Here is a 27,746-nt window from a genome sequence, read left to right on the forward strand (position 1 = left end):
AATGTCAATTACCTGAAAAAGTTAGTGATTTTGTTCCTTTAGTAATTTAACTATCATTAAAAGACAAACTTATTTAGCAGCACATTTACTGAGATATAATTACATATAAGACACCTCAAAAGTTGTATAAAAATAAAATTAAATTATAAGTTTATTTTGGTGCAAAAAAACTGAAGCCATGTATACTTTAGAAAAAATATTTTTTCATGAACTTTTAGAAGACCACTTATACATATGGGTATTATAATTGCCTTTCACCAAAATAAACTTGTATCTCTTTTTTTAAAAAGATTTATTTATTTATTTATTTGAAAGAGTTACAGAGAGAGAGGGAGAGATGGAGAGAGATCCTCTATCCACTGGTCCACTCACCAAATGACACCAATGGCTAGGGTTAGGCCAGGCTGAAGCCAGGAGCCCAAAGCCTCCTCCAGGTATCCTCTGTGAGTGCAGGGGCCCAAACACTTGGCCAGGCCTCCACAGCCTTCCCAGGCACATTAGTAGTGAGCAGGATTGGAAGTGGGGCAGCCATTTCTCGAACAGGCACCCATATGGGATGCCGGCATTGCACGCGGTGGCTTTACCCCACTATGCTACAATGCTGGCCCCAATAAACTTATCTTTTTTTTTTTTTTTTTTTGACAGGCAGAGTGGACAGTGAGAGAGAGAGAGACAGAGAGAAAGGTCTTCCTTTTGCCGTTGGTTCACCCTCCAATGGCCGCCGCGGTTGGCGCGCTGCGGCCGGCGCACCACGCTGATCCGATGGCAGGAGCCAGGTGCTTCTCCTGTTCTCCCATGGGGTGCAGGACCCAAGCACTTGGGCCATCCTCCACTGCACTCCCTGGCCACAGCAGAGAGCTGGCCTGAAAGAGGGGCAACCGGGACAGGATCGGTGCCCCGACCGGGACTAGAACCCGGTGTGCCGGCGCCGCAAGGCAGAGGATTAGCCTAGTGAGCCGCGGCGCCGGCCTAAACTTATCTTTTAATTGCATTTTTCTGCAAACTTTTTAAGGTAGATTCATACCATAAAGTTTAAAATTAACAATCAATGGTTTCTACCATATTTACATAAATAGGCAGTCATCACCAAAATCCAGTTTCAAAACTTTCATCATCCTAAAAGACATGCAAGTACTCAAAATACTCATTTCTCAAGAGCATTTTACAGTAAAATAGTAATATTTATACTGTCATAGGGTCAATTCCTTGTAATTTGCAGATCATTGGCAAAATAACATTGGTCCCTATAAAGGTTAAAGAACATCTTTAGTTAAAAATAAAGAGAGAGAAAGGAAAAGAAATGAAGAGAAAAAGAAGAGGGAAGGGTAAGAAAGAAGAAAACCTTCCTATGAGAAAACTGAATAAAGATAGGGGGAAAAAATGGCTATTTTAGGAGAAATAGGAAAGAAAAGTTTTCAATTAAATAATCCTTGCTTGCTTGGAACTAGAAGAGTCTCCATGGCTCTGTCAGTGGCTACACTTCTGGAACACAGAAAGAACACAGAACTAATCTAGAACAAAAGGGGCCTCTAGAGCATATGCTCTGCTCCCGCCAACTATCAGTCAGCAAGGAAGTAGGTAAGAGTAAGGGCTTCCTCTGTGACAGGTGTTGGTAATGCAACACCAGGTATATGTTCTTGCATGAGGGCAGAATCAATTCAAAATATTTCTCCCATCACTTGGAAAATCTGGTGGTTCCTGAACAAGTACACTTAACATATCAGCCTCATAAAGTTCTGAAGAAATATTTTTATTTGTTCTGTAGTTTTCAATCCACCATGGCATGCTTGCTTTGGAGATGGTGCCATCCTCTACCGTGAACCCATCTGCATATAGAAAAGGCAGCCATCATCAGTGTCATGGAAACAAGAATCCCTCTGCCCTCAAGCAGTTGGACAATGCCAGCAAATACAATTCTCCTTATAAAAGCAAGTGTATATTGAATGTAGCAGAACAGTAACCAGAATATGCCTTTCAGTCCTTGACTGATCCTCACAGAATTCAGGTAGACTTCAGACATATTCCATTAACAATCACACAAGGCTGACTCTATCATTGAATGCAAGAGGAATGCTGAGTGGAGAGAAATCTGGCAAACTGCTGGCTTGTCCCCGGTACCTAACACCATCCTCCTAGTCAAACCATTTGCTTGAGAAAAGTGAGGCATGAGTGTGATGATGCACTCACGGTGATTTTGTTCTTGCAAAATCCTGTCCTTCCCTATTCTAAAATGTGGTAAAATGTCAAACTAGGATCAGAAACAAGACTCTGGATATTCTTGTACCACAAATATTTGGTTCAGAGCTGTATCCGATCTGTCATTTGAAACAAAGGCACTTTGAGTTTCTTTGAGCCAGTCTTCCACAGTCAAGAAGTTTGTTCCCTGAAAAGGCTACAAAATCAGACTGACTCATGGATAAAGACTCAACTCTTCTCTCTGGCATATGACACATTGCTTTTTAGTTTTTTAAATATCAGAATCAATGGTTCTAGCCACTGCTTTCCAGGAACAGTTCCTGAGTGTGTTGACCATAGAGAAATTTGAGTACTGGAACCACTGTCTTCTAAATAAAGGTTCTGGGACTTGGCAGGAAGCAAAACTCTTCACCTTTATGGAGTTTTTATTACAGTAGAAGCAGTCAGACAACGAAGTAAATAGTATCGTAAATTAGAAGGCAATACGTGCTTTGCAAAATAAAGCAAATAATAATAAAAATGAATGGAGGGATATAGTTTTAAATAGGGTAGATAGGATGGTCTCACTGAGTTGTCAACTGAGCAAAGACTTAAAGAAGGCAAGGGAGCAAGCCCTGTGGAACCCTAGAATAACAGTTCTTCCAGGTATCTGGGCTAAGAACCTCATTAAATGGTAGACATTTGAGTATCTTAATTTTCTCCTATGATTATTGCACTATTTGTTCTTGAACCAAGTGTGAGCATCTGTAATTCTCTTAAAAACTGCTCATTTAGTCTGCATCTTTGGATGCATTGATATAAAGTTGTACATAGTTTTGTTTCATTATTTCTAAAACTTTACATTTCTGTACTGAGTCTCCCTTTTGGTTCTATTTATAAGTTGTATTAGTCTTGTGCCTTGAACAACAACAAAAAAAGGGCTTCAGGAAGAGGGAACAGCAAACACCAAGTAACCAAGTTACTCAATGCCTATAGTGCCAAGGGAACAGCAAGGCAGTGAGGCCATTTGGAGCAGAGTGTGGGAGGTAGACTGAAGTAGGAAACAAACTCAAGAACATAAAGACATCTAAAGACACCTGAGAAATTCCTGGATGTAGTATCTCTGCACAGAACCAAGAATATGAGTCAAAGAGTATAAATAAATACCCAGGGTTATCTAGGATGTCCAATAAACATTTCTATTGCAGCATTTTTTCTTGACTATCTCAGAAAGTGTTCAAATATGCAAGGAAAAAATGTTACCCCACACAAAATAGGTGTTTGAGGTTCTTGGTGGGGTGACCAACCTGGCCCACAGGTGGTGTAGCTTGTGCCAGACTCTCATTTCATTAGATACTTTCTATTTTATTTTTGTCTTTTCCTGTTACTACAAAAGAATCCTACAATGCAAAAGTAAAAAAGAATAGGAGTTCAGTCTACATATAATGAGAAAAATCAATCTAAAATTAAACTTTTGACTTTGGTCTCATTATACCATGCCTTAAGTACCTAAAAAAAACAGCTACTGATTGATGGTTTGATAAAGTAGGTGTGCTCCTTCTGTCAACCACTTAAGTAACCACACATTCAATCACCCAGCATGAATAATTATTTATCTTATTTTTATTCATTTGACTACAAATGCCTTTTTAAGAATTAGTATAACCTGGCAAAGACATCCAGAGCAAGTTCTATATTTCTTGCCTCTCTATTTGTAGGATATGATAAAGTTTCATTTTCCTGGGGTCATAGACCACTGCATTTATAGCCTTGTGTGTAGAACAATAGTGTGATCATATGTTCACACATATTAAGTTATGGCTATCTAAATTTTATGTGTATACATAGATAGATTATCATGGTTACCAAATACTTCTATAAATTACAAGGAACCTAAGGCAATCCTTTATGAAATCAAATTAAAGTGTGTCTTCATACATACCTAGAGATTTACATTGAAGATCTATACTTTTAATTCAAATGTGATGAAATGTGTTGGTTTTGAACACTCTTTCTAAGTGTTTTGAATACCACCTCTAAAATAATGATCTCAAAAATGACACCTCCAATCTCAAGATCTTTGCTCATCCTAGATCCACCTTTCTACTGACTATGGTAATTTTCACACACAAAAAAAACACCAGTTAGTAAAATTAAACATTATTAAAACATCCCCAAAAGTCCCAGACTATTTATACCACTAATATAACTAATCCTCTGGTCAATCAAGTTCAGTCCCCAAAACCACATCTTAGACAGCCACTCTTGCCCCAGCACTGAACCTTCCACCGGGAATGGTTCTGACTTTACATCTTCCATGTTTTCCTCAAGTCTTCCTTTTCTACCCCACAGTCCCTACACGGCCCCTGGTCCTCCTATCCCATTAGTCTCTGCAATGAGACTAAATGGCTCCAAACCCTTCTGCACTACAGTTCCAATTGCACCACCAGACTAACCTTTCCAAATCACTTCTGGTTCCCTATCATTCCTCATCTCAAACAGCTCATTGATGTCCTCAATGTCCCACCCATCACTCTTAATGTTATCCTTAACCTTAATCAGCCTTATTTTTTCAGATTATTTTTCATCTTCTCATCTACAAGTGCCATACTGGGCCAATAATAATTCCTCAAACACATTTAGCACTTTCAACCTCTTTAATTTCTGTTTCTCTTTTTACCCAAAAAGTCTATTTGTCCTTCAAGACATAACTCACCTATGTTATGTTCATATGTTCCATGAAGACTAGTAACAGTTTCTCTTCCCTTTTAAAGTCAGTTTTCTGACTTCTCAATATCTATAGCATTTGGAATGCTCATGAGGCACTTTTCACCTATCATTTGAAATGAATTAATGAGTTATGTCTTATTTGTGCTTATATATCTGGGGAAATAACAAACATGTAACAAGGTGGATGTTTGACACAGTGGTTGATGCCCGCATCCTATATCAGATTCAAGTCCTAGCTCTACTCATCTCTTCAGCTTCCTGCTAATGCACAGCCTAAAAGGTGGCAGGTAATAACTCCCTTGCCACCCACATGGGAGACCTAGGTTGAGTTCCTGGCTCACGACTTTGGCCTGGCCCAGCTTGACTCTTGTGGGCATTGGGGTAGTGAACCAGCAAAGGAGCTCTTCCTGTCTGTCTCTCTGTCTTTAATATGAATAAATAAATATATATTTATGAGTAAAGGATTCATAGCTACATGAGAAGAGTAGAAATAAGTACTGTATGTCTTTTACTCCAAAAGTATCTCAACAGAGGGGGTAGACATTCTTTGTGTGTGTGTGTGTGTGTGTAAAGTTATCTGTGTGATCACACTCAGAATTCAGCTGGAAGAATTGGAGCTCATGGAAAATGTTACAACTAAAAGTATGAACTCCAAAAATTATGTGTAATAAGTTGAAAGAGAATGTGCATTTTCACAAAGCTTTTGAAACCTCCTCACATGTTTAGAAGTTGTGTCTAAGAGAGAATATGTATAGAATAAGATCCCAATCAAGGTCTCCCACATATGTGGCAGCAAACCAACTACTTGAGCTATCACTTGGTACCTCCCAGGGTATATATTAGCAGGAGTGTAGAATCAAGATCAAAGCCAGGACCTAAACCAGGAACTCTAATATGGGATGATAAAAACATCTTGACTACTAGGTCAAATGTCCACCCAATATTTTCCTTCTTTAATAATTGCTTAATACATTTTCAGATATATCCTCAAACACTAGAATTCAGTGAAAACCTGTTTTTCTGAGTCAGTAATTTCTAAGTCAGTATTCTTCTAAGTCAGTAATTTGAAATAGATTTAAACTGTATAGTAATAGTTATTATAATTGTGACATACTAGAGAGAGAATGCTTAGGGACTTCCAGTAAATAAAAATGATTCCTTCAAAATTAGAATCAACCAGTGAAAGCAATAAAGCATAATAAATAAATAAATAAATAAATCATTAGAAGGGAAGACTTTTTTATCATTAAAGATGCATTTGTCCTACTATAGAGTTTGCTTTATGACCTAGACTTTGTTAAAAAAAAAAAATAGCTTGAGCTACAACCAGCCTAGTGGTAACACTCCAGAGTTAGTAAGATTAATAAAAATAAAGTGCTTTTACCTTGGAACTATTTGTCATATTCTTCATGACTCTGGCATGTAACATAAAAACACATACCCATATCCTGTAATATAAGGGTCCTTAAAAATATTTTTGATCTTTCCATTTTTTAACATCAACAATAATGTACTAGTGAGTGTAATAGAAATGAATAACAACATAATTGCAGAAAATCTCCTCCCATCTGATGTGGACATTGTAATTTGAACTTGACAAACCAGGATTCATAAGCCATCTATGTCACATATTAGCTGAGTAACTTAATTTCTAAGCCTCTGTTTCCTCTTCTGTAAGTTTGGGCTTTTACATGGATTAAATGAGTTGATGTAGAAAAACTCAGCACAGCACCAGTTCTGAAACACATTTTTTTAAACTTTTTTAAAGATTTATTTATTTATTTGAAAGGCAGAGTTACACAGAGAGAATAGAGGCAGAGAGAGAGAGAGGTCTTCCACCTGATGGTTCACTCCTCAACTGGCCACAACAGCCGGAGCTGCACCAATCTGAAGCCAGAAGCCAGGAGCCATCCTCTACTGCTTTCCCAGGCCATAGCAGAGAGCTGGATTGGAAGTGGAGCAGCCGGGTCTCAAAGCGGTGCCCATATGGGATGTCAGCACTTCAGGCCAGGGCATTAACCTTCTGTGCCACAACATCAGCTCACTGATTTGCATTTAATAAATGGGAGATATTATTATCTAATGTACACTTTTACTTTCCAGCATTCAAACACAAGAATACATGGTGTGAAACTTGATTCCAAATTTCTACAAACTACAGTAAAACGTTATTTTTAAATTCTCTTTGCAGAGCCTATCATCAACTTTTCTATACACAATGCCTGATGTAGACTCTGTCTTGAGTGTTATACTAGGGATGGGACATATACTGATAGACAAGATACAAATCTATCTTTCATGAACTGACAGCCTACAGATGGAAGCAAGTACACAGCCATCATTTTAACTCACGAAGCGATGAGAACTATAATAGAGAATTTCACTGAACATTACGAGATTAGATGAGGGGGAGGTAGGGAGGAAACAGGAATGACCTGAAGGGAAAAGAAAGACGCTTGAATTATCATAATGAAAAAGTGGGAACCTCCCAGGTGACTGAGATAGGGACATGCCTTCCAAGCAAGAAGACATCACACACAGGAGAGGGAGTAATATTGGTTAGCCGGAGTTAAATGAACAGATGAGGATGTGGCACAAGATGAATCTCCACATGTGACCGTGATGCACTTTAAATGCTGTATGCAAGGCTAAGACACCATCTTGAAGGTGTTGACATGCTATAGACAAATTTCAAACAAGGTATGTGGAGGGAAGGTTGAAAGACTCTAACATTTTCTTTCCAAAAAAATCCCTGGGAGGATGTTAAGGGGCTGATGGGAAAGAAGTAAAAATCATAGATTCAATCAAGATTCTTTTGTTTTCACATCTCACAAGTGAATCATCAGCAAATACTCGACAGTCTGCTTTCCAAGTATTTCCAGATTCTGGGCACATCTCCCCACATCCACTGCTACATCCCTCATCAAAATCACTATCACATTTCACCTTGAATATTGAATGACTTCATAAGTGGTCTCCCATTCCATCCAAGACCCACTACTGTGCTATTTACTCTCTGAGCCTCACTTTTCCTGACTTCAAAATGGAATAAAAATGCAGACTTTACACAACCAATGTGAAGATTGGCAATGCACCTGACAAAGCCTGATGCAGATTCTCACATTAAAGTATAGAATGATAAGTTTTAACATCCATGAAGTTTTTCCAAGTCAATAAAAGGCAGGAAAAAAACAAAGAGAGAGAAGCCCGTTAAATGTCTCACAACTGAGTATTTGTTTAGTTATTTAAATGCAAGCACTAGAACTATTAACTATTACAGATCAGGGTCCTACTTCAAAAGCAAAGTATGTTCTTTTTTAAAAAAGATTTATTTTTTATTTGAAAGACACAGTTAAAGAGAGAGAGAGAGAGAGAGAGAGAATATCTTCCATTTGCTAGTTCACTCCCCAAATGGCCTCAACGAATAGGCAGAACCTTGCTGAAGCCAGAAACTTCTTTCAGGTCTCCCATGTGGGTGTGGGGGCCCAAAGGTCATCCTCTGTTGCTTTCCCAGATGCATTAGTTGGAAACTAGATTGGAAGTGGAGCAGCCAGGACACAAACCAGTACACATTGCCGGCGTGTGGCCTTATCCACTATGCCACAACGTCAGCCCCACAAAATATGTTCTTTCACAGATTTCTAATAATTTATGAGGCAGAACTCAGTGTTTGCAAGCACAATTTTATGTAGGAGTTTACCACAACAACATTGGGCACAACTGAGCTTGTGTGAGCATAGGCTTTGTAATAAGCAACATACAGTGGTTCAACTACAAACAACAAAGTAGATATTTCCTTAGCTGTTGCTATAGGGTGGAACAATCCACTCTTGTGCAATTAATTATGGCTTGTGAGATTAAGGTAATTTGGGCTCCACACCCTTTGATATTGAGTCATATGCTCTGTGGTGCTTTTCAGTCACTGAGTTTGAGATGTTTTCTGTGAACTGAAAGCAATGTTGGCTTTACAGTCATTGCCAAGGGAGGTTCATCTGATCTCAAGCTGATTTCAGCCTTTGGGTTTTTATGGGGAGTATAGGTTGGGACCTTCAATTTAGTCTTGTTTTTCAATACTTCCCACTCCACATTTACAGACCTTGACATATCAGTTCATCTCTGGAAATACAGTCAGTCCTTAATTGCTGCAGGGAGGATTAATCCATTTGACACTCATGTAGCCTTTTGGGTTTACCAATGCCTCCAACTGTGTCTGTTTTTGACTTTACACTACTCAGCAGCCACTAATATTTACTGAACTCACAAATGCTGAACACTGTGCATTTGTAACCTTATGTAACTCCACAAGGTAACAAATGAATATTTTACTTCCTTCCTATTTTACGTATTTGGATGCCCTTTTTTTTCAATGATCATTCTTTGAAGTGAGTCAAATTTTGTAATTCATAATGTATTTATTCAACAAAATTGAAAGTTGACAAATTGATCTGCCTCCAGTAATCTATGTATATTTTATAATGAATCACATAACCTAATCTGATCTTCAAAATAGCCTTGTCAGGCAGCAGTTTATATTCCCATATTTAAGATAAAAGTCTCTAATAAATGACAGCCTGATTCCAAGCACACAAGGGATAGAACTGGAGTTCACATCCAGCTCCTCTGGTGACATCCTTGGTGTGTATGTGTGACTGTGTGCGAGGTGGGGGAAGGAAGATGGAATAAGGTTGTTTCTAAGCTATATGCCCAGTGTAATACCAGATATTGTACTAGTATGAAATCTGTTGATCTACATTATAATGAAGAAGTCCATGAGGAAAATGATAAATTGCATAAACCCTCAGGTGTTGAAGCAGTTCTAATTCATTTCAGGTATTTGCTTCCCCTCTGCACCTCAGACCCCTGCCACTGCCCACATCCTCATTTTTAATAATATGCAGGCTATCACAGTGAGGAGTGATGCTGTCATGATCTTTCTCCAATTCCAACCCTGCTTCTTTACCTCCTGCTACCCTCCTTCCAAGCCAAATGATCTCTCTTCAGTGCATCCAGCTCAGTAAGGGGATTACTACAGAACTAGCTGGTAAGGGCTCTTAGAAGCTGTTGTAGTAAAACAAAGAGATCATTGCTCTGCTGTTCTTGAGAACTTCATCAACTTGCAAAAGAAGGAGAGATAATTTCAAACCATAGGTAGGTTTCCTTGTTCTCCCATCAGATTACTGTAAATGTTAATAGTTCAGCAGTGCTGAAAAAAATAAAACTGCAAAACAAAACTCATTTCACAATCCTTTGTTCAGTTCATTTCCAGAACTATATTATTCTAAGTGGAGTGATATGCAAGATAAAACACCTGAGAAAAACAGACGCTCATGAGCACTGTAGCAATGGCTTCTTCGACTGATGCAAATAAGCCTCTATGATCTTTGCTCTTGTTCTAAGGCCAGCACGGGGATCATCGACCTCGAGATTCCTGAATCCATACGTGATTTGTTTCATTGTTGTAGCAGTCGTGGTGGTCCTGGCAGTGATCGTAGCTCTACTCATTCACTTTTTAGCTTTTGGTGAGTACCAGAAGATTATCACTTTCCAAACTGAATAACTAAGTGCCTTTTCCAATGAAAAGTTTGCTATTTTCTCTTTTTTTACCATTTTATTTCTTAATATAGCAATGAATATATACCTTACTTGTAATTCTTTATGCATTCATATCTATATCTTTCTTCAATCAATATTTTTTCTCTTCTCTTTTTTGGCCATTTTTAGTAGGCAAAATAGCGTTATACTTTAAAGAATTATTCTAGCCACAGGACAAAAATCTCCTGAAGCCTCTGATGCTGAAATTTGCCCCATTTTAAAAAATATTTATTTTATTTATTTGAAAGGCAGATTTACAGAGAGAGACAGGGAAAGAGAGACAGATCTTCCAAAGCCAGGAGCCAGGAAATTCATCCAGGTCTCTCATGTGGATGCAGGGGCACAAGGACTTGGGCCATCCTCCACTTGTTTCCCAGGCACATTAGCAGGGAGCTGGATATAAAGTAAAGCAGCTGGGACTCAAACTGGCACCCCTATGGGATACTGGAGCTGCAGGAGGCAGCTTTACCCGTTACGCCACAACACCAGCCCCAATTTGCCCATTTTTAACACGTTAATATCATTCTTTCTTTCTTTACTGAATAACACATGATAAAATCATGAAAGTGAAATATTACAAAGAACCCTAAGTTTCAGCACCTAAAATTTGTGTGCTGCCTCCTGAAAACACAGTCTTACAAACATAACAGTTATGATGGTTAGAAGATATATTTGCAGGTGAGAAGTAGAAAGGGATAAAGTCAAACTTTAAAAACATTATGTTCCTTTATAATTCTTTGTATTTAAGTTTGTAATTATTAAGTCACCAAGAAATAGAATGCACGTACAAAAATAATGTAAAGAATATGTATGCCCTGCTCATTCATAAACAATTTCCTTAAAATCAAGATGAATATTCTTTCAGTTGCTTTATTGTAGATATATAAATACGTCAAAGTTCGATAAGTGATACCACACAGTTCAATTTTTCGTTTAAAATATACCTTGAGGTTTTATTATTTTAGCTGTAATTCTGTTAAAACATTTAATACACACAAGTGGGTGTGCAAGTGTGTATGTCTGTGTGTGTGTGGAGAGAAAATGAGATAAAGAAAATATCATTTACTCTATCTTCTACTGTAAATAGGCAAAGATGCTTAACTATGTACAGGTTGGTAAATTTCCAATGGTTAAGAAAAATTATCAGTGTTAGAGAAAACCAGTAATAACTTTAGTTAATCAAATGAAAGCTTTGTGGCTAAATTTTACTTTTTACTATACATTGCTACATTTATCAAATCACCTGGGTCAACTATCTTAATTAAAGAAGTAGAAAAGGAAATTAGTGGATTTTCACTCTTAATGATGCTGTACTATAACAGTTAAACACAAAGAGAAGGTACTGCATAAATCGTCCTCAAACTGTACACCCGGTGTCACTTATGACCCATGGGAAAGGACCACCCCTTCCCTCACGATCAACAAGTACCTTCCTGATCCTGGCATTTTTCTGCATAAATTATGTGAATGAATGACTACCCAAAAAAACAGGAATTTCAGATTTCATTAGATTATAACCATATTCATAATGATTCAGAGTTTTGTAAAGGCATATTTTAGGGACATTATCTCTTTCATACAGTGTAATATGTCTTCTAAAAGACTCTATTTAATGAATATACTTCACAGTGGACAATAAAATTAGATATCTTTTCAAAGACTTCCTTTCTAATTTAGCTCAGAAAAACAATGGTAAATCACTAATTCCTTTATAAAGAATATTATTTGAAGTAATTGATTTAAATTCTATTTACCTGAGAGAGAGAGAGAGAGGCAAAGAGAAAGAGACAAATAAAGACAGAGAGCACCCATCTGCCAGTTAACCCCCCAAATGCCCACAATAGCTGAGACTAGGCAGAGGCTGAAGCAAGGAGGTAGGAATAAAATCCACATCTCCTATGTGCATGTCAGGGACTCAATTGCTTGAGCTATCTTTGCTGATTCCCAGGATGTGCACTGGCAGGAAGCTAGAATCAGGAGGCAGAAGCAGTAATCAAACTCATTTACTACAAGGCAGAGTGTGGGTATCTTAAAAACCGATGCACTGAAATAATTTTAAAATTTATTCAGAGTTACTTGGATCTTTCCTTAATGATAAATGAATACCATCATATTATAGTTATTCATACTAATATTTCTTAATGAATAAACCACAAATCTCCCTTATATATGGTAAGAATGAAAAATATAGTACATCTGAACAAGTTTTTTGTTTCTCAGATAATTCTATTCTGATTTTCATATATCTTAGTGTGGCTTTGTAAATCTTCATTTTTAAGATTTACTTATTCATGTATTTATTTGAAAGGCAAAGTTACAGAGAGAGAGGGAGAGACAAAAAGAGAGATATTTTCCATCCATTGTTCATTCCCCAAATGGCCTCAACAGCCAGGGTTGGGCCAAGCTGAAGCCAGGAGCCAGAAACTTCATCCAGGTCTCTCATGTGGGTGTCAGGGAACCACCTACGTGAACCATCTTCTGCTGCCTTCCCAGGTGCATTAGCAGGGAGCTGGATTGGAAGTAGAGCATGTGGGACTTGAACTGGTGCCCATATGGGATGCCCTAGTCAGTGGCTTAACCCAATTATGCCACAACCCTAGCCCCCACCTGCAGATCTTTATTGATCTCACCCCTCCCACTGTCATTGCCACCAAGACCAGAGTAGGCTAATAGCTTTCAGCATGGCTCTCTGTAGAAGCAGTCTTGGATAGAACAATTGTTAGAAACCAAGGTTTTGAGCTTCCAAAACTTTGGTAAATCACCTTTCCCCATCTCTGGAAAATAAAGAGCCACTATTTCCCCTCCTTTCCTGGTGTTAAGACAAGAGAAATCCTTTCCAGATTGGCACAAAGAACTTCCTTTCCAATGTGCACCACCAGCTCAAACTGCTCACGCTCCTTGTGTTCACCTACAGAGTGTCTGGGTTTGCAAATCTTTCTGGAAACTAAAGGAAAAATACTTTTGTTATAATTACAATTACATTAACTTAGAATTTTCTTCCTCTTTTTTTAAAAAAGATTTTATTTATTTGAGAGGTAGGGAGACAGACAGAAAGGTCTTCCGTCCACTGCTTCACTCCCCAAATGGCCACAATGGGCAGGAGCTGGCCCAATCAAAAGCCAGCAGCTGGCACCTTCTTCCAGGTCTCCCACACAAGTGCAGGGGCCCAAGCACTTGGGCCATCTTCCACTGCTTTCCCAGGCCATTAGCAGAGAGCTGGGTCTGAAGAAGAGCAACAGGGACAGGAACTGGTGCCTATATGTGATGCCAGCACCTCAGGGTGGAGGCTTAACCTACTACACCACAGCACCGGCCCCTTTTCCTCTTAAGAAAAGAAAAAATTTTGTAATTGTATAATATAACTCTACATAATCCTAATAAAATATTCACATAAATAGTAATGTGACTTCTTTTTTTTTTCTTTTCTTTCTTTTCCAGATAAAAAATCTTGCTTTTTTCACAGCAGCTTTCAAATTCGAAATGTTCAATATAGCAATCAGTTAAATTCACCAGCTACACAGGAATACAGATTATTGAGTGAAAGAATTGAATCTATGGTAAGTTAATATTTATCTCTATCCTTTATCCCACCATAAAATTAATATGATAATAAACCTAACCTTTTGTGATGTATTTTCAGCTGCCAGTTGCTCTGCAAGATTTTTCCCCTTGAGTGGTGAAAGATATGTTTCTCTGTTCTTTCCCCAACTTAGTGTGCTATTATACTGTTTCTTAATCACATTTTCTTAATCGTGTGTAAAAAGTGTCAGAGGCCATGTATTCTGTGCATTTTATTTGGTTACAACTTCCAAAACAGGAAGTCTATTGTTTGTATGAGTTAAGTACAAAATTGCCTTTTTAAATGCTTTTTATTTTGCCTTCTCTCTTCTTGCCCCATACAACTAAAAACATAAGGTGGCAGATATTAAAATATGCTTACCACATCAGTAACAATATTGTTTGGACAACGTCCCAATCTGGATTATTCATAGACATAGAAGTTTGAATGGAAATACACAAAGCAAGGTTGTGCTCTTACTTGAAGACGTCGGTGAGCTACCTGCCAGGAAGCTTCACAAGTGAATCCTTAATATCTGCGTATTATCACAAACCAGGGTGTAACCTGCAGCCCCGCAGAGTCACAGTCCACCAGTATGGTTTGCTCGCTCATCCTTACCATTTTTTAAAAGATTTATTTATTTATTTGAAAGGCAGAGTTACAGAGAGACAGAGGCAGAGAAGAGAGAGAGGTCTTCCATCCACTTGTTCATTCCTCAAATGGCTGCAACAGCCAGAGCTGCGCGGATCCAAAGCCAGGAGCTGGGAGCTTCCTCTGGGTCTCCCACACAGGTGCAGAAGCCCAAGGACTTAGGCCATCTTCTACTGCTTTCCCAGGTCATAACAGAGAGCTAGATCGGAAGTGGAGCAGCTGGGACTTGAACCCGTGCCCACATGGGATGCCAGCACTGCAGGTAGCAGCTTTACCCACTATGCCACAGCACTGGCCCCAACCTTTAACATTTTTTAGAGTCATAGAAATTTACATTGATACAATACTTCTAAAACTTTAACATGTAACAGAATAATTTGGTAGATTTATTTAAAAAATTACTGGGCCCCAACCCTGGTTTCCCACATGGGTGTCAGGGACACAAGCATTTGAGTCATCATCTCCTGCTTTCCCAGGCACATTAGCAGGGAATTGAATCATAAGCAGAGCAGCCAGGACTCCCCATGTTTTTACATACTTAACTATTTTTATGTCAGTATATTGGTTAATGCACTTTAAATAAATCTCTACGTTGCATTGTAAAATCCATCAGTTGACATTTCCACCAGCAGTATATAAATATGCCCATTTCCCCACAGCATTAACACTATGCATTGTAAATCTTTTTAGCTTATTGAATTATTTCTAGTTCAATCGGTAAAAAGCAATATTTCATTTTTTTAGTTTATATTTATTTGATTACAATTGAGATTTAATCTGTATTCATATATGAATAGTTTATAATTTTATTTATGAACTGGATGGTCATGAATTTAGGCATTTTTTTACTATATCATTTGCATTTTTATGTGATTTTGAAAAAAACTCTGGTTATTAAAATATTATACATTGTCTCTCATTCATGTTGCAAATATTTCTCTAATAAGTGATTTAACTTTTAATCTTATTTATGCTGCTGTTTTAATGCCAAATAGAAGTTTTAATTTTCTATGTAGCCAAAGTTATCAGTCATTTTTGTAATTTCTCTCTATTGTGGTAAAAATGGCTTTCTCCATTCCAAATATTCTATTTTTTTTTTTTTTTTGACAGGTAGAGTGGACAGTAAGAGAGAGACAGAGAGAAAGGTCTTCCTTTTACCGTTGGTTCACCATCCAATGGCCGCTGCGGCCGGCACATCGTGCTGATCCGAAGGCAGGAGCCAGGTGCTTCTCCTGGTCTCCCATGGGGTGCAGGGCCCAAGCACTTGGGCCATCCTCCACTGCACTCCCTGGCCACAGCAGAGAGCTGGCCTGGAAGAGGGGCAACCGGGACGAAATCCGGCGCCCCGACCGGGACTAGAACCCGGTGTGCCGGCGCCGCAAGGCGGAGGATTAGCCTATTGAGCCGTGGCACCGGCCCAAATATTCTTTAAAATATTCGTCGCCAGCGCCGCGGCTCAATAGGCTAATCCTCCACCTGTGGCACTGGCACACCGGGTTCTAGTCCCAGGCAGGGCACCGGATTCTGTCCCAGTTGCTGCTCTTCCAGTCCAGCTCTCTGCTGTGGAGGATGGCCCAGGTGCTTGGGCCATGCACCGGCATGGGAGACCAGGAGAAGCTGAAATTCCGTAAGGCCTGAAGTACACTCTCCTCTCCTCTCCTCTCCTCTCCTGTCTTCTCCTCTCCTCTCCTCTCACACCATTGTCTATCTCCAGATGAGCTCATCCATGTCCATTGCTTCAACCATCAATGACTTACTTTAACTTCCAGCCTAAACCTTCCTTCTGCACTTCAGATCTTTGCACCCAATTGTCACCTTGATATATCCACCAGCTATTTCACAAAGCTTCAACTAATACTATGTTCTGAAGTCAAATTCAAAGTCCCTGGCAATGGTGTTTACTCAATTATTTGGACCAGAAACTTAGTCTTCATCCTTGAAATATTTTTCTATATCATCCTAAACAGCCAGTCTGTCACCACCCTCTGTAGATTTTACATCCTATATTTCCCCCAAATCCATTCACTTCTGTCCATATCCACTGCTGTCACACCTATCCAGGCCATCATCTCTATCTTGAAATATCAAAACAGCATCAGAAATAGTTTGTCTAATTGCATTATTCCTTCTGTAAAACTAATTAGCCAAATGCAGCCTGAGAGATTATTCTCTAGTTGCAAGTCTGATTATACTATCCTCTTGTTGAAAACACTTCAGTGGCTTCCAGTCATTTACAATAAAGACTCAAAGCTTCTCATGTCGACAAGACCTGCATGGTCAGACCTTTTCTACCACTGTAGCCCAGGTGCTTCTTTTCATGGTGCAGTAGCTCTGGCCCTTTTATCATTCCTTCAGTGCCACCTGCTGGCTGCTGCCATGAGACTGTGCATGTGCCAGTCACTCCACCCATAAAGCTTTCTCTGCCTGCCCTCTGCTTCTTCCAGAAGAGTTTGGCCCAGGAGGCATTTCCTCTGAGAAGTCGCTCTAATATCATGGACTGGATCCAATCATTCTACTATGTTAATGCCTTTATCAGGATTATAATTTAATAGTATATAAGCATTTAACTAGTGCCTGTCTTTCCTGGTAAGTTATGAGACTGTGGGACCCTCTATGTGTATTCCAATACCTGACAGATGGGGGTGGAACACAAGAGATGCTCAAATACTGTTGTTGAATAGATGAACAAGGCCAATTAGAAATAATGAAGCAACTGTTTGCAAAGTACATGCATTCAAACTTATGAGTTCCTTCTAATTAAATGGGTTTCTGCAAATAAAACAAGAGACTACAATCAGGAGCCATATCTAGGATCAACTGAATGATTTCAACTCTTCTTTTCTATCAGGGCTGATATTCCAACAGATTATCATTTTTTAAAAAACTTTTATTTAATGAATATAAATTTCCAAAGTACAGCTTATGGATTACTATGGCTTCCCCCCCACCCATAACTTCCCTCCCACCCGCAACCCTCCCCTCTCCCGCTCCCTCTCCCCTTCCATTCACATCAAGATTCATTTTCAATTCTCCTTATATACAGAAGATCAGTTTAGTATATATTAAGTAAAGACTTCAACAGTTTGCCCCCACATAGTAACACAAAGTGAAAAATACTGTTGGAGTACTAGTTATAGCATTAAATCACAATGTACAGCACATTAAGGACAGAGATCCTACATGATATTTTTTAAAAATTGATTAATTTTCTATGCAATTTCCAATTTAAAACCAAGTTTTTTTTTCATTTCAATTATCTTTATATATGGAAGATCGATTCAGTATATACTAAGTAAGGATTATCATTTTTTTAAATGCATCTACTGGCAATCTCACAGAAACAGAGGAAAAGAAAGAATGTATTATTAATTCAAAATTAATCTTATGACTTCAATTATATCTTCAGTGTTTTTGGAAAAAAATTTATTTTAGCACATCCATTTATCAAAATTGAGTGTGACTTTATGCCTGCAAGAGAAATAAGCACATACTAGACATTCAAACATTTAATGAGCGAACAAATTAATCCTATATTCTGTCAGTTCCTGTGCTAAGGCCTAGGGACACAAAAATAATGGCATGATTATAGTCAGGTTGGAGTCCACAGGAGTCTCCAAGATGGGGTTGTGTGGGAGAAATGTGGGAGAACCAACAATTTAGTGGAGTGATAGAAGGAAATATTCCAAGATTACTCATATGTTTCTCTTTTATTTAATGTGCTGTACATTGCTATTTAATGCTATAATTAGTAATCCAATGGTAGTTTTTTCACTTGATGTTGCTATATGGGCAAAATGTTGAAATCTTTACCTAGTATATACTAAACTGATCTTCTGTATACAAAGAGAATTGAAAATGAATCTTTACATGAATGGAAGGGGAGAGGGAGCGGGAGGGGGGAGGGCTGCAGGCGGGAGGGAAGTTATGGGAGGGGGGAAGCCATTGTAACCCATAAGCTATACTTTGGAAATTTATATTCATTAAATAAAAGTTTAATAAAAAAAAATATTTTGGAGAAGCAGAAGGGAAGAAACTTTGCTTTGATACTATTTAACAGATGGATTGACATGGGCACCCTTTTTGGGTTTTATGTCAGATGCTCAACACAGTAAGTCCTGGGTCGGGGGGAGGGTGGAAATGGTATGTGGGGTTGACTTCATAGGCTCCAGCACACTTTTACCTTCACTTGGCGATGTCAGTCATAGTTTACAACAGCAAGTTTATATTATCCAGTATAAAAGTAAACTAAAATCTCCCCCAAAGCAGCAGGAAGACTGAGAGGAATCCCACATAATAAAAATAAATTTTAAAGCATGTAATTTGAAGGCAATATGTAAGCACAGTAATGAACAAGAAAACATGAAAATTGGCACCTCTTGTATTCTTTATAAAAAATCACAGTTTCAGATAACGTAATACAAGTCAGTGGTATGCTCCTTAGAAGATATTTAATACATGCCACACACATTCACACACACATACATACCTATTTTTTAAAAATATGAGATATTAATTGATTTTTAAGTAAACTCATGCCCTGCAGAGAAAAGCTTAAAAATGTTCGACAATGTGACCACCATCAGATGATTGTGTTTTCTTTTGTACTGTTGTACTGAAAATGATGTAAAGTATATTACTGATAAAAGTGCTGAGTCATTACATACAAAAAAATCTGGGGAAAGAATTAACTGTCATTTTTAGTGAATTTTAAACACATTTCTTTTAAAAATATATAAAATGTAATGCCTTTCATTTTGTTTGATCTTAAAAAACAGAAAGTCATTTGCTTAATTTCAACAAAAGCTTGTCAAATTAGGTAATACCGACAACTTAGTGGCATGATCTGTTAGTTCTGTCAATAAACCTCATGCATTTGTAGCTACATAATTATGTGAAAACTTTCCCTGTGCTTAAAACCAAATATTGAAATAGATTAGAATTAGGTCCTTGAATCTCTTTATCACTGTTCATAAGTTATAAATTCTATCCAGTCATATTATAACATGGAAAATATTAATTTAAAAATAAGGAGAATAAAACAAGTGTATGTTTTATGTTTTTTAATTGCTAATTTTGTAAATAAATTTTATAATATCCATTGTTAATTGTACAGTTTCACTACATTATATAATTTACAAGTCAATATATCTGTTTTGGCTACTCATGCATAAGACATTTTAACTATAGGAGTGTATCCAACATAATCATGGAAAGCTAATAAGACCTTTTCCCTCTAAAAATGAGAAATACGTGACTATTACATTCTCTATGTAGTGCTTTTTGACCTGTTGTACTCGTTGATTTAATTATGTTCCCTTTGTTAGAATTTACTTAAATAGACAATATCTTTATTATTATGAATACTCATATTACTGAGGGCCAATATTCTAAGCTAGTTTTGTCACACATACCTCCACAATAGAGGGAAGACATAAAATGGTTACCTTTTTTTAATTGTTTATTTGCTTTTTCTCCAATGTAATGCATGTGTCAAAAGTACAGCTTACAAAACTTGCAAAAGTAAATTCATTTGAACATATTAATAATTTTGGAAGTAGAGAAAAGGCCAATGACTAAATGTAAAGTTTACTAAAAGTAGATGCTTAGATTCTGAGTTGTAGTAGTCAGCTATTCACAAATAAATTATTTCTGCATGCTTTTGACTGCTTTCCTTTCAGAGAGATTTTTTTATCACCATTCATTTTAATCTGATTCAATTTGTCTTCACTCATTAAAAAAAAAGTTGGTAGATTACATTTTGTCAATTGTATAAAGAGACTTTCTCAGTGTTAGCTTGGGTTCTGCCAAACCCTCTTAACAACAGCTAGCAAGTCATATAGCATAACCTCCCATTGAGTAAAATACCCAATGTGTTTAGAATGACTACTAGTGAAAACTCAACATATCCAGTATCATCTCTGTGTAATAAATGAAGAAATCAGCACTGCACCAAAAAGTTATATAACTTGCCTACATGAATTCCATGTGGTTAGTGATGAAACTGAACAAAACAAAACTGAAATTTTAGGTCTTTACTCCTCACTAACATCAGTTCCATGTTGCAAGGTTGGAAGAGAGAAGAATTGCAATTACAGAGATTTTGTTTTACTTTCTCTCTACAGATTAGTCAAACACTCCAAGGATCAAACTTAAGAAATCAGTTCATTAGAGCTCATGTTGTCAAACTGAGGTGAGTGGAACTACATGAAAAACACATAAGCATGGATGCAGTTTTACACCAATTGACTTTTATTCATAGCATGGATGATGAATCACACATTTGCACAATTTGTTGCATTATAGAAGTTGTATGCTGGGCAACTTAACAAACAATATTCCCCCTCTTCCAACCCCTCCACATGGTGGCATATATGTTCTACCTAGTTACTAATAACCATATTACTCCAATTCTTAAAATGGAAGGAGGAAAGGGTGGAGGGAAAGTTGAAGTGAAAGTATAGTAACAGGACCAACCTTTTGTATTAATCCAGTGGACTTCATTCACAGTGCAGTCTATGTAAACAGTGCCCCCTGCAATTGGATAACGCTGTGTTGCTGGGAGTATCCATCCAAGATCATGACATCACAACTAACATCAGAAGTGGCCTTTTGATTTTATCTTCCTGGAATGCTATAATAAAAAAATTCTGTGGCCAAATTCAAGATATGTCTGTCACCCACTAATAATAGGAGGATAGCCATATGTGTACTAGTTATTTGCCATTCCTGCCTTAGTTAAATATGTCCTGTCCATGTGATGTGATGTGAAATAACCACCCTGACCTACCCTCCCATAAATGCCTTTAATGCCAACATGCCTCAGTCCTTCAAAGAATATGCAAAAGTTATTAGGTTGATAGAGGGATTCTATTTTTTCTCAAATACTAACATCACAAGAAAATTTATTTTTCTTATTCCCTGAAGAGTCACCTAGTAACTCAGATAACTTTCCATGAGGACATAGAAGAGTAGCAAGAGTCCATGGTATGTATATTTTTCAAAACACATTTCAGTCAATTCAGAGCCCATTCTCATTAAACTTTCTAGTGAAAGCCTCTGTACCAGTCACTAGTGCTCAAAGACTTATGCCTCAAAACTTGAAGAACTAAATGAGCCATCTGCGTTTTCTCTTGCTTTGTCCACTTCTCACTTATTGCTCAATCTACTGCAGTCTGACTTCTGACTACACCACAAAATACAAATTGCTGTTGCCAACTTCAACAATGACATTCAAATCACAAAACCCAAGGAAATCATGTTACTTCTCTTTCTGGACCTTTCAATAGTGTTTGGCACTGATGGTCTGCCCTGGATACAGTATCATGCCTTGATTCTTACAACTCCACATACCTCTGATGTTCCTCTTACCTTTCCAGCCACTGGTCCTCAATGTCCTTTGCTACCTCTAATTCCATCACTGTACAATCCTCAGCTGTTGCTGAACATCAGATTGCAGTGTCAGCCTCTTGTATATTCAGTTCACATTCTCTCCTTTCAGGATCTTCATTACCATGCATACATTGATTAGCCTCATGTATCTCTGGGCAGTCCCCTTCCATCACTGACATGAGTAGACACAACTATTCACATGATGTCATCCCATGGATATACCTTGCAGATGATTCAACTTTAATATATCCAAATAAATATATGCTATTTATTTCTATCCCACTAAAGTTTATGCCACTAGTGTTACCTAGTCCCATCAAGGGCATCACTTACAACCTAGTTGCTCAAGAAAGAAATCTGGAGCGGTAATCTCACAAGGTTTAGGAAGGTCCCAAGATGTGAAACTCTCAAAATACAGAAAGCAGATGCTATGATTTGTCCACCTTCATCTAGTCATTTCCTACTCATAGTTCAGGTCTAAGATGAAATGACCCTTTTCTGTCAATACTACCCCAGACACTTTTATTATGAAACTTTTTGAGTATCAACATCATGAAAATAATAAACAAATACATGCCTTCTATCAAATATCCATATTTGTCTAAGAAACATGTTGTATTTTTAGACCTTAATTTAAGAAATAAAAATTCAAAAATATTATTGAAGTCATCAATGTATCTCACCACAGTGCCATTCCCTTCTCCTACCACTAGCTTTTATTCAATTAAAACTTTAGGGCCGGCACCGTGGCTCACTAGGTTAATCCTCCGCCTGCGGTGCCGGCACCCCGGGTTCTAGTCCCGGTCGGGGTGCCAGATTCTGTCCCAGTTGCTCCTCTTCCAGTCCAGCTCTCTGCTGTAGCCCAGGAGTGCAGTGGAGGATGGCCCAGGTCCTTGGGCCCTTTACCCACATGGTTTCACCAGGAGGAAACACCTGGCTCCTGGCTTTGGATTGGCGCAGCACACGGGTCGCAACACGCCGGCCGTAGCAGCCACTTGGCGGGTGAACCAACAGAAAAAGGAAGACCTTTCTCTCTCTCTCTCTCTCTCTCTCTCTCTCTCTCTCTCTCTCTCTCTCTCCCACTAACTCTGCCTGTCAAAAAAAAAAAAAAAAAAACTTTATAAGTGACTGCTGTGTGCCAGATCCTAGATGCAGTTCTAGATATAGAAGTACAAAACTATCTGCTTATTTTGATAAGAATCGGGTTCCTGTCAGAGATGTCAGATGATAAAAAAAATCATGTAAATATATGTGTTCCTGATGGGATAAGTGTTATAAAAAATAAAATGGGATAAAGGAATAAGAATTAAACATAAACAAGATGAGGAAAACAGGAAAGACTCTCTGAAAAACGATTTTTGAGTAGAACATGAAGAAAATAAGAGAAGGAACTGAAATGTATTAAGGAAGAGTAGTCCCAGCAGAGAAACCAAGTTCTCGATGTGGGAATGTACATGGTATCATTAACAAAGGTAAAAGGTTCCTGTGTGGGTAAAACGAAGGCAACAGGTAGGAGATGGTAGGAGATGACCCTGGCCAGAGACAATCCAAAGACAAGATGGTGTAGATTGATGTTGGCATTGTGGTGTAACCGGTAAAGCCACCGCCTGTGACACCAGCATACCATATGGGAACTAGTTTGAGTCCCAGCTACTCCACATCTATCTAGCTCCCTGCTAATGTGCCTATGAAAGCAACTGAAGATAGCCCAAGTGCCTGGGCCTCAACATTCATGTGGGAGACTCACAGGAAACTCCTGGCTCTTGACTTCAGTGTGCCCAGTCTTGACAGTTGCAACCATTTGGGAAGTGAACCAAAGATAGAAGCTCTCTCTAAGTCTGTCTCTCCCTGTCTGTAACTCTGCCTTTCAAAGTAAATTTAAAAATTTTTTTAAAAAAAAAGATGGTTTAGGCTTTGTAGGCCATGAAAGGGGTTTGAATTTTATTATGAGTGAGGTGGGACACCATTGAACATGAGTGACATGGTCCAACTGTGGATTTTAAAGCAGGGGTGGGCAACATCTGGCCTGAGGACCATCTAAATCCTGAAAAATTATTTGATCTGGCCCAGCCATAGCAACCACAGGTGAAACTAAAATCCAATAAAACTAGAGCAGGCTAATTTTTAAGTTGATAATTTTGTTTGCCCAATGAATGGTGTTATAATTTCAAGAACAACAAACAAATTGGAGATTCTGTAGAGGGAACTGCAATAAAATAAAGTAGAGATTTTGATGACTTTGACTAGGAAGATAACAATAATGGCAAAAAATGGTGACATCCCTGATAAAACTTTAAGGTAGAATTGACAGGACTGGATTTTAAATGTGAAGGAGAAAAGGATTCTGTAATGATTTTCTCATATATGTGCCTATGTTTTACCTGTATATGAATATATACACAACTGACATATAGAATTGTTTTGAATGTTTTCCAACTGCATGTAAATTGTATTGTCCAGTGTCTTTCTATAAATTTGTTCAAATTATTTTTATGTTAAAAATAAACTAAACCTAAGCTTATTCACTTTTAACTGTGGCACATTTGTTTATTACATTGTTATTATATAAACTTACCACAGTTTATTCATTCAACATTTGACTTGTATTAATATTTTCCAGCTTTTGAATTCCACATAATCCTATAATGAATATTCTTTCCATGTGTAACATGAGAGGGTTTCTCAAAAGTATATACCTAGAAGTGAAATTTCTAGATTTCTCCAAAGAAGCTGTGGAAATTTTCATTTCAATCAACAGTGTCTGAAAGACACTATTGCTCCACATCTTCACTAATATTTGGTACAGTCAAGCTTTAATTTCATTCTTACCAGTCCAATGGCTGCAATAAGCTACTCTTTAGTTTTACTTCATTAATAGTATTGCATATAGGTTCTGGAGCCAAATTGTTTAAGTTCATATTCTAGTGCTGATTCTTATTAGCTGTGTGACCACTGATAAATTACTTAGCTTTAATGGTGCCTCTGTTTTCTTTTGATAATAACAGGATTATTGTGAAGATCAAATGAATTAATTGGCATAACATATTTAGTCCTGTCTGAGCATTATTAATACTGTTTATCACTCAGTAAAGACACATCACCTTTGAATTACATATTCATTTTTTGCTTTTTTCTATTGTTTCTTAGTATCTTTCCTATGTATTTATAGGAGTTGTGTATTTACAATGGGTAACATCTCTCCATCTTCTGAGTTCCAAATATATTCTCCCTACATATGGTATATTTTTAATCTTTGTTTATAGCATTTTTATTGTGGAAAAGCAATTTTAAAGTATATTATTTAAGGTAGAATTGACAGGACTGAATTTTAAATGTGAAGAAGAAAGGGAGTATATATGTATATATTCTCCCATATTTTCTTTTTAAATCCTTAAATTTTTACTATTCATATTCAGGAGTTAAGTTTATGTACAGTGTATAGTGGATGTTGGATTTAATTTTTCCATTTGAATCATTTTCCTTGAGATTTGTGATATCATTTATGTTATACATTGTGTCATATATATGTCAGTCTGCTTGCTGATGATGAATTTTGTTCTTTCCTATCAAACAATAATTATGTAATTCAAACAAAATCCACCACTAGGATTTTCTGATTCTCCTTGCTCCATATATTTTTGAGGATATATTATTAGCTGTCTATATGCTTAGAATAATCATATCTTCCTAATGAATCATTTATTTAATCTGGGTATTTTACTACTCTTTATTCATAACTAATGATTTTTTTTCAATCCTAAAGCCTTAAATATTAAAATCTCTTATTCTGGCATTAATATTGCTGCATTGGCTTTCTTGAAGTTATTTGCTTAATATATTTTTATCCACTTTTTTTTTTCAAAATGTATGTGTGCTTACAGGTTAGATATTTCTTCTTCAACAAGCAAATAGCTAGATTTAATCTTTTATTACATTCTGACCATATTTGCCTTTAACTGACAACTTTATTGACATATTACTTTATGACGTACCTTCGGATTTGCTCCTTTCATATTCTTTTGCTTTCTTTCTCCTACTTTTTCTATGCTTCCTTTTTTTTCTGTCTTGCTTTCTACTGGATGGCTGAGGTTTTTTTTTTTTTTTTTTCATTTTCTTTCACTAATTCAAAAGTGGTACATTCTATTTCTATTACTTCAGTTATTGCCCTTAAAATGTAAACAAGAGTTGGTTTAAACCGTTACCCTCCTTCCAAATAATACAGGAAACGTGGAACTTTTGTTCATGTCATTACTCATGATGTTTTAGTTCCACCTTGTTTCTAATGTCTTCAGATTAGTCATTATAATTATTACCCATACTAGCGAATATAATAGTGTAGGTAATGCTTACAGCCATAGCTTGTCATTTTCTTTGTTTCCTCTTTCTTCTTACACTTCACACTGTCCTTCTAAGTTCAATTTCCTTCATACTAAAGCACTTACTTAATAATTTTTTGTTAAGAGTGCATGAGTAATAATTTCTCTTTTTGATTGGTTTTGGTCTGAAAAATGTCCTTTTTTTATTCTCAAAAAAAGTTTAGTGTATATAAGAATCTTAAGTTAACAACTGTCTTCTCTCAGCATTTTGAAGATGTAATTATATATGATCTTCCATTGCTGCTATTGAGAAATCTCTTGTCAGTCAACATGTTCTTTGGTAGCTGGCTTTTATTGCTTGAAAATTTTTCTTTCTCTTTGAAGTTCAGTTTAATTTTTATGCATTTATAGGTGAATTTTCTTTTAATTTATCCATTTTTTATGTGTTTCAGATTCATTGTGGCATGAAGTTTCACATCTTCAACAATTGTTAATAATTTTCATTTTCTCCTTAATATCACTGTGTTTTTGTGTGTGTGCTTTTCTTTAGCATTGCTTTTTATGCATTGAGTTTTTTGTGTCTCTTAACCTGTATTTGATCCTTTTTCATTTTTTTACTCCACATTAAAGCCTGTGTAATTTCTTCATCTTCACCTTTCAGTTAACTAACTTCCCTTCAGCTTTGAGTAACATTCTATGTAACCCATTTATTGAGTTTTCAGTAAGTTTGCCAGTAAGTCCCATTTATTTCTTTTGAGAACCTGCTTGGTCTCTCTTGATAATATTTTCTGCTATTATCATATATATGATTTCTTCATTTATATCATTAGCCATTTCACACATACTTATTTACCTGTGAATTCTGTTATGTGAACTTGTTGCAAATACTCTTCTTGATCTTTTACCTATAGCTCATAATAGATCTTTTCCCACTGGAATTGTACACCCACCTTTAATCCCACTCTCCAAGTAGGATCCTCTGCAGCCTGGATTTAGCATACATTCTTCAGAGCATTTGCTTCCTCCTCTTCAGGAATCAGCAGTACATGGACAAATTATTTCTTTAATTAATTTCCTAGCTTAAAGTTCTTGGGAATATGCAAATTTTAATGCAAATTCAATCATATAGCAAAAGCAATGATTAGGAATTATCAGAAGAGAATTATTTTTTTATCATAAGCTTCTTCTTCTTTTATAAGATGGTGAGTTTTTTTTCCTTAACTCATACTTTCACTGGGAATTTAGTGTTTTCAGATTCCTGTTTTTAAGTCAAAACCACAAGTCAAACTCCCTATTTTGCACTAGCCTAGGACCCATCTCCAATTTCATGCAAA

General features: G+C 37.1%; 1 protein-coding gene across 1 annotated transcript in view; it reads left to right on the plus strand.

Moving 5' to 3' along the window:
• Positions 1–10,279: 10,279 nt before the first annotated feature.
• The window catches only part of LOC133765356 (transmembrane protease serine 11D-like), a 36,509-nt gene continuing 19,042 nt past the window's right edge, over positions 10,280–27,746 (plus strand). The window contains exons 1-3 of the mRNA XM_062198936.1: positions 10,280–10,424; positions 13,936–14,054; positions 20,830–20,897. Of these exons, the coding sequence (XP_062054920.1) occupies positions 10,280–10,424; positions 13,936–14,054; positions 20,830–20,897 (332 nt within the window). The remainder of the gene's footprint in view (positions 10,425–13,935; positions 14,055–20,829; positions 20,898–27,746) is intronic.

The sequence above is a fragment of the Lepus europaeus genome, chromosome 8 (genome assembly GCF_033115175.1).
Source record: "Lepus europaeus isolate LE1 chromosome 8, mLepTim1.pri, whole genome shotgun sequence".
NCBI classification, from domain to species: Eukaryota; Metazoa; Chordata; class Mammalia; order Lagomorpha; family Leporidae; genus Lepus; species Lepus europaeus.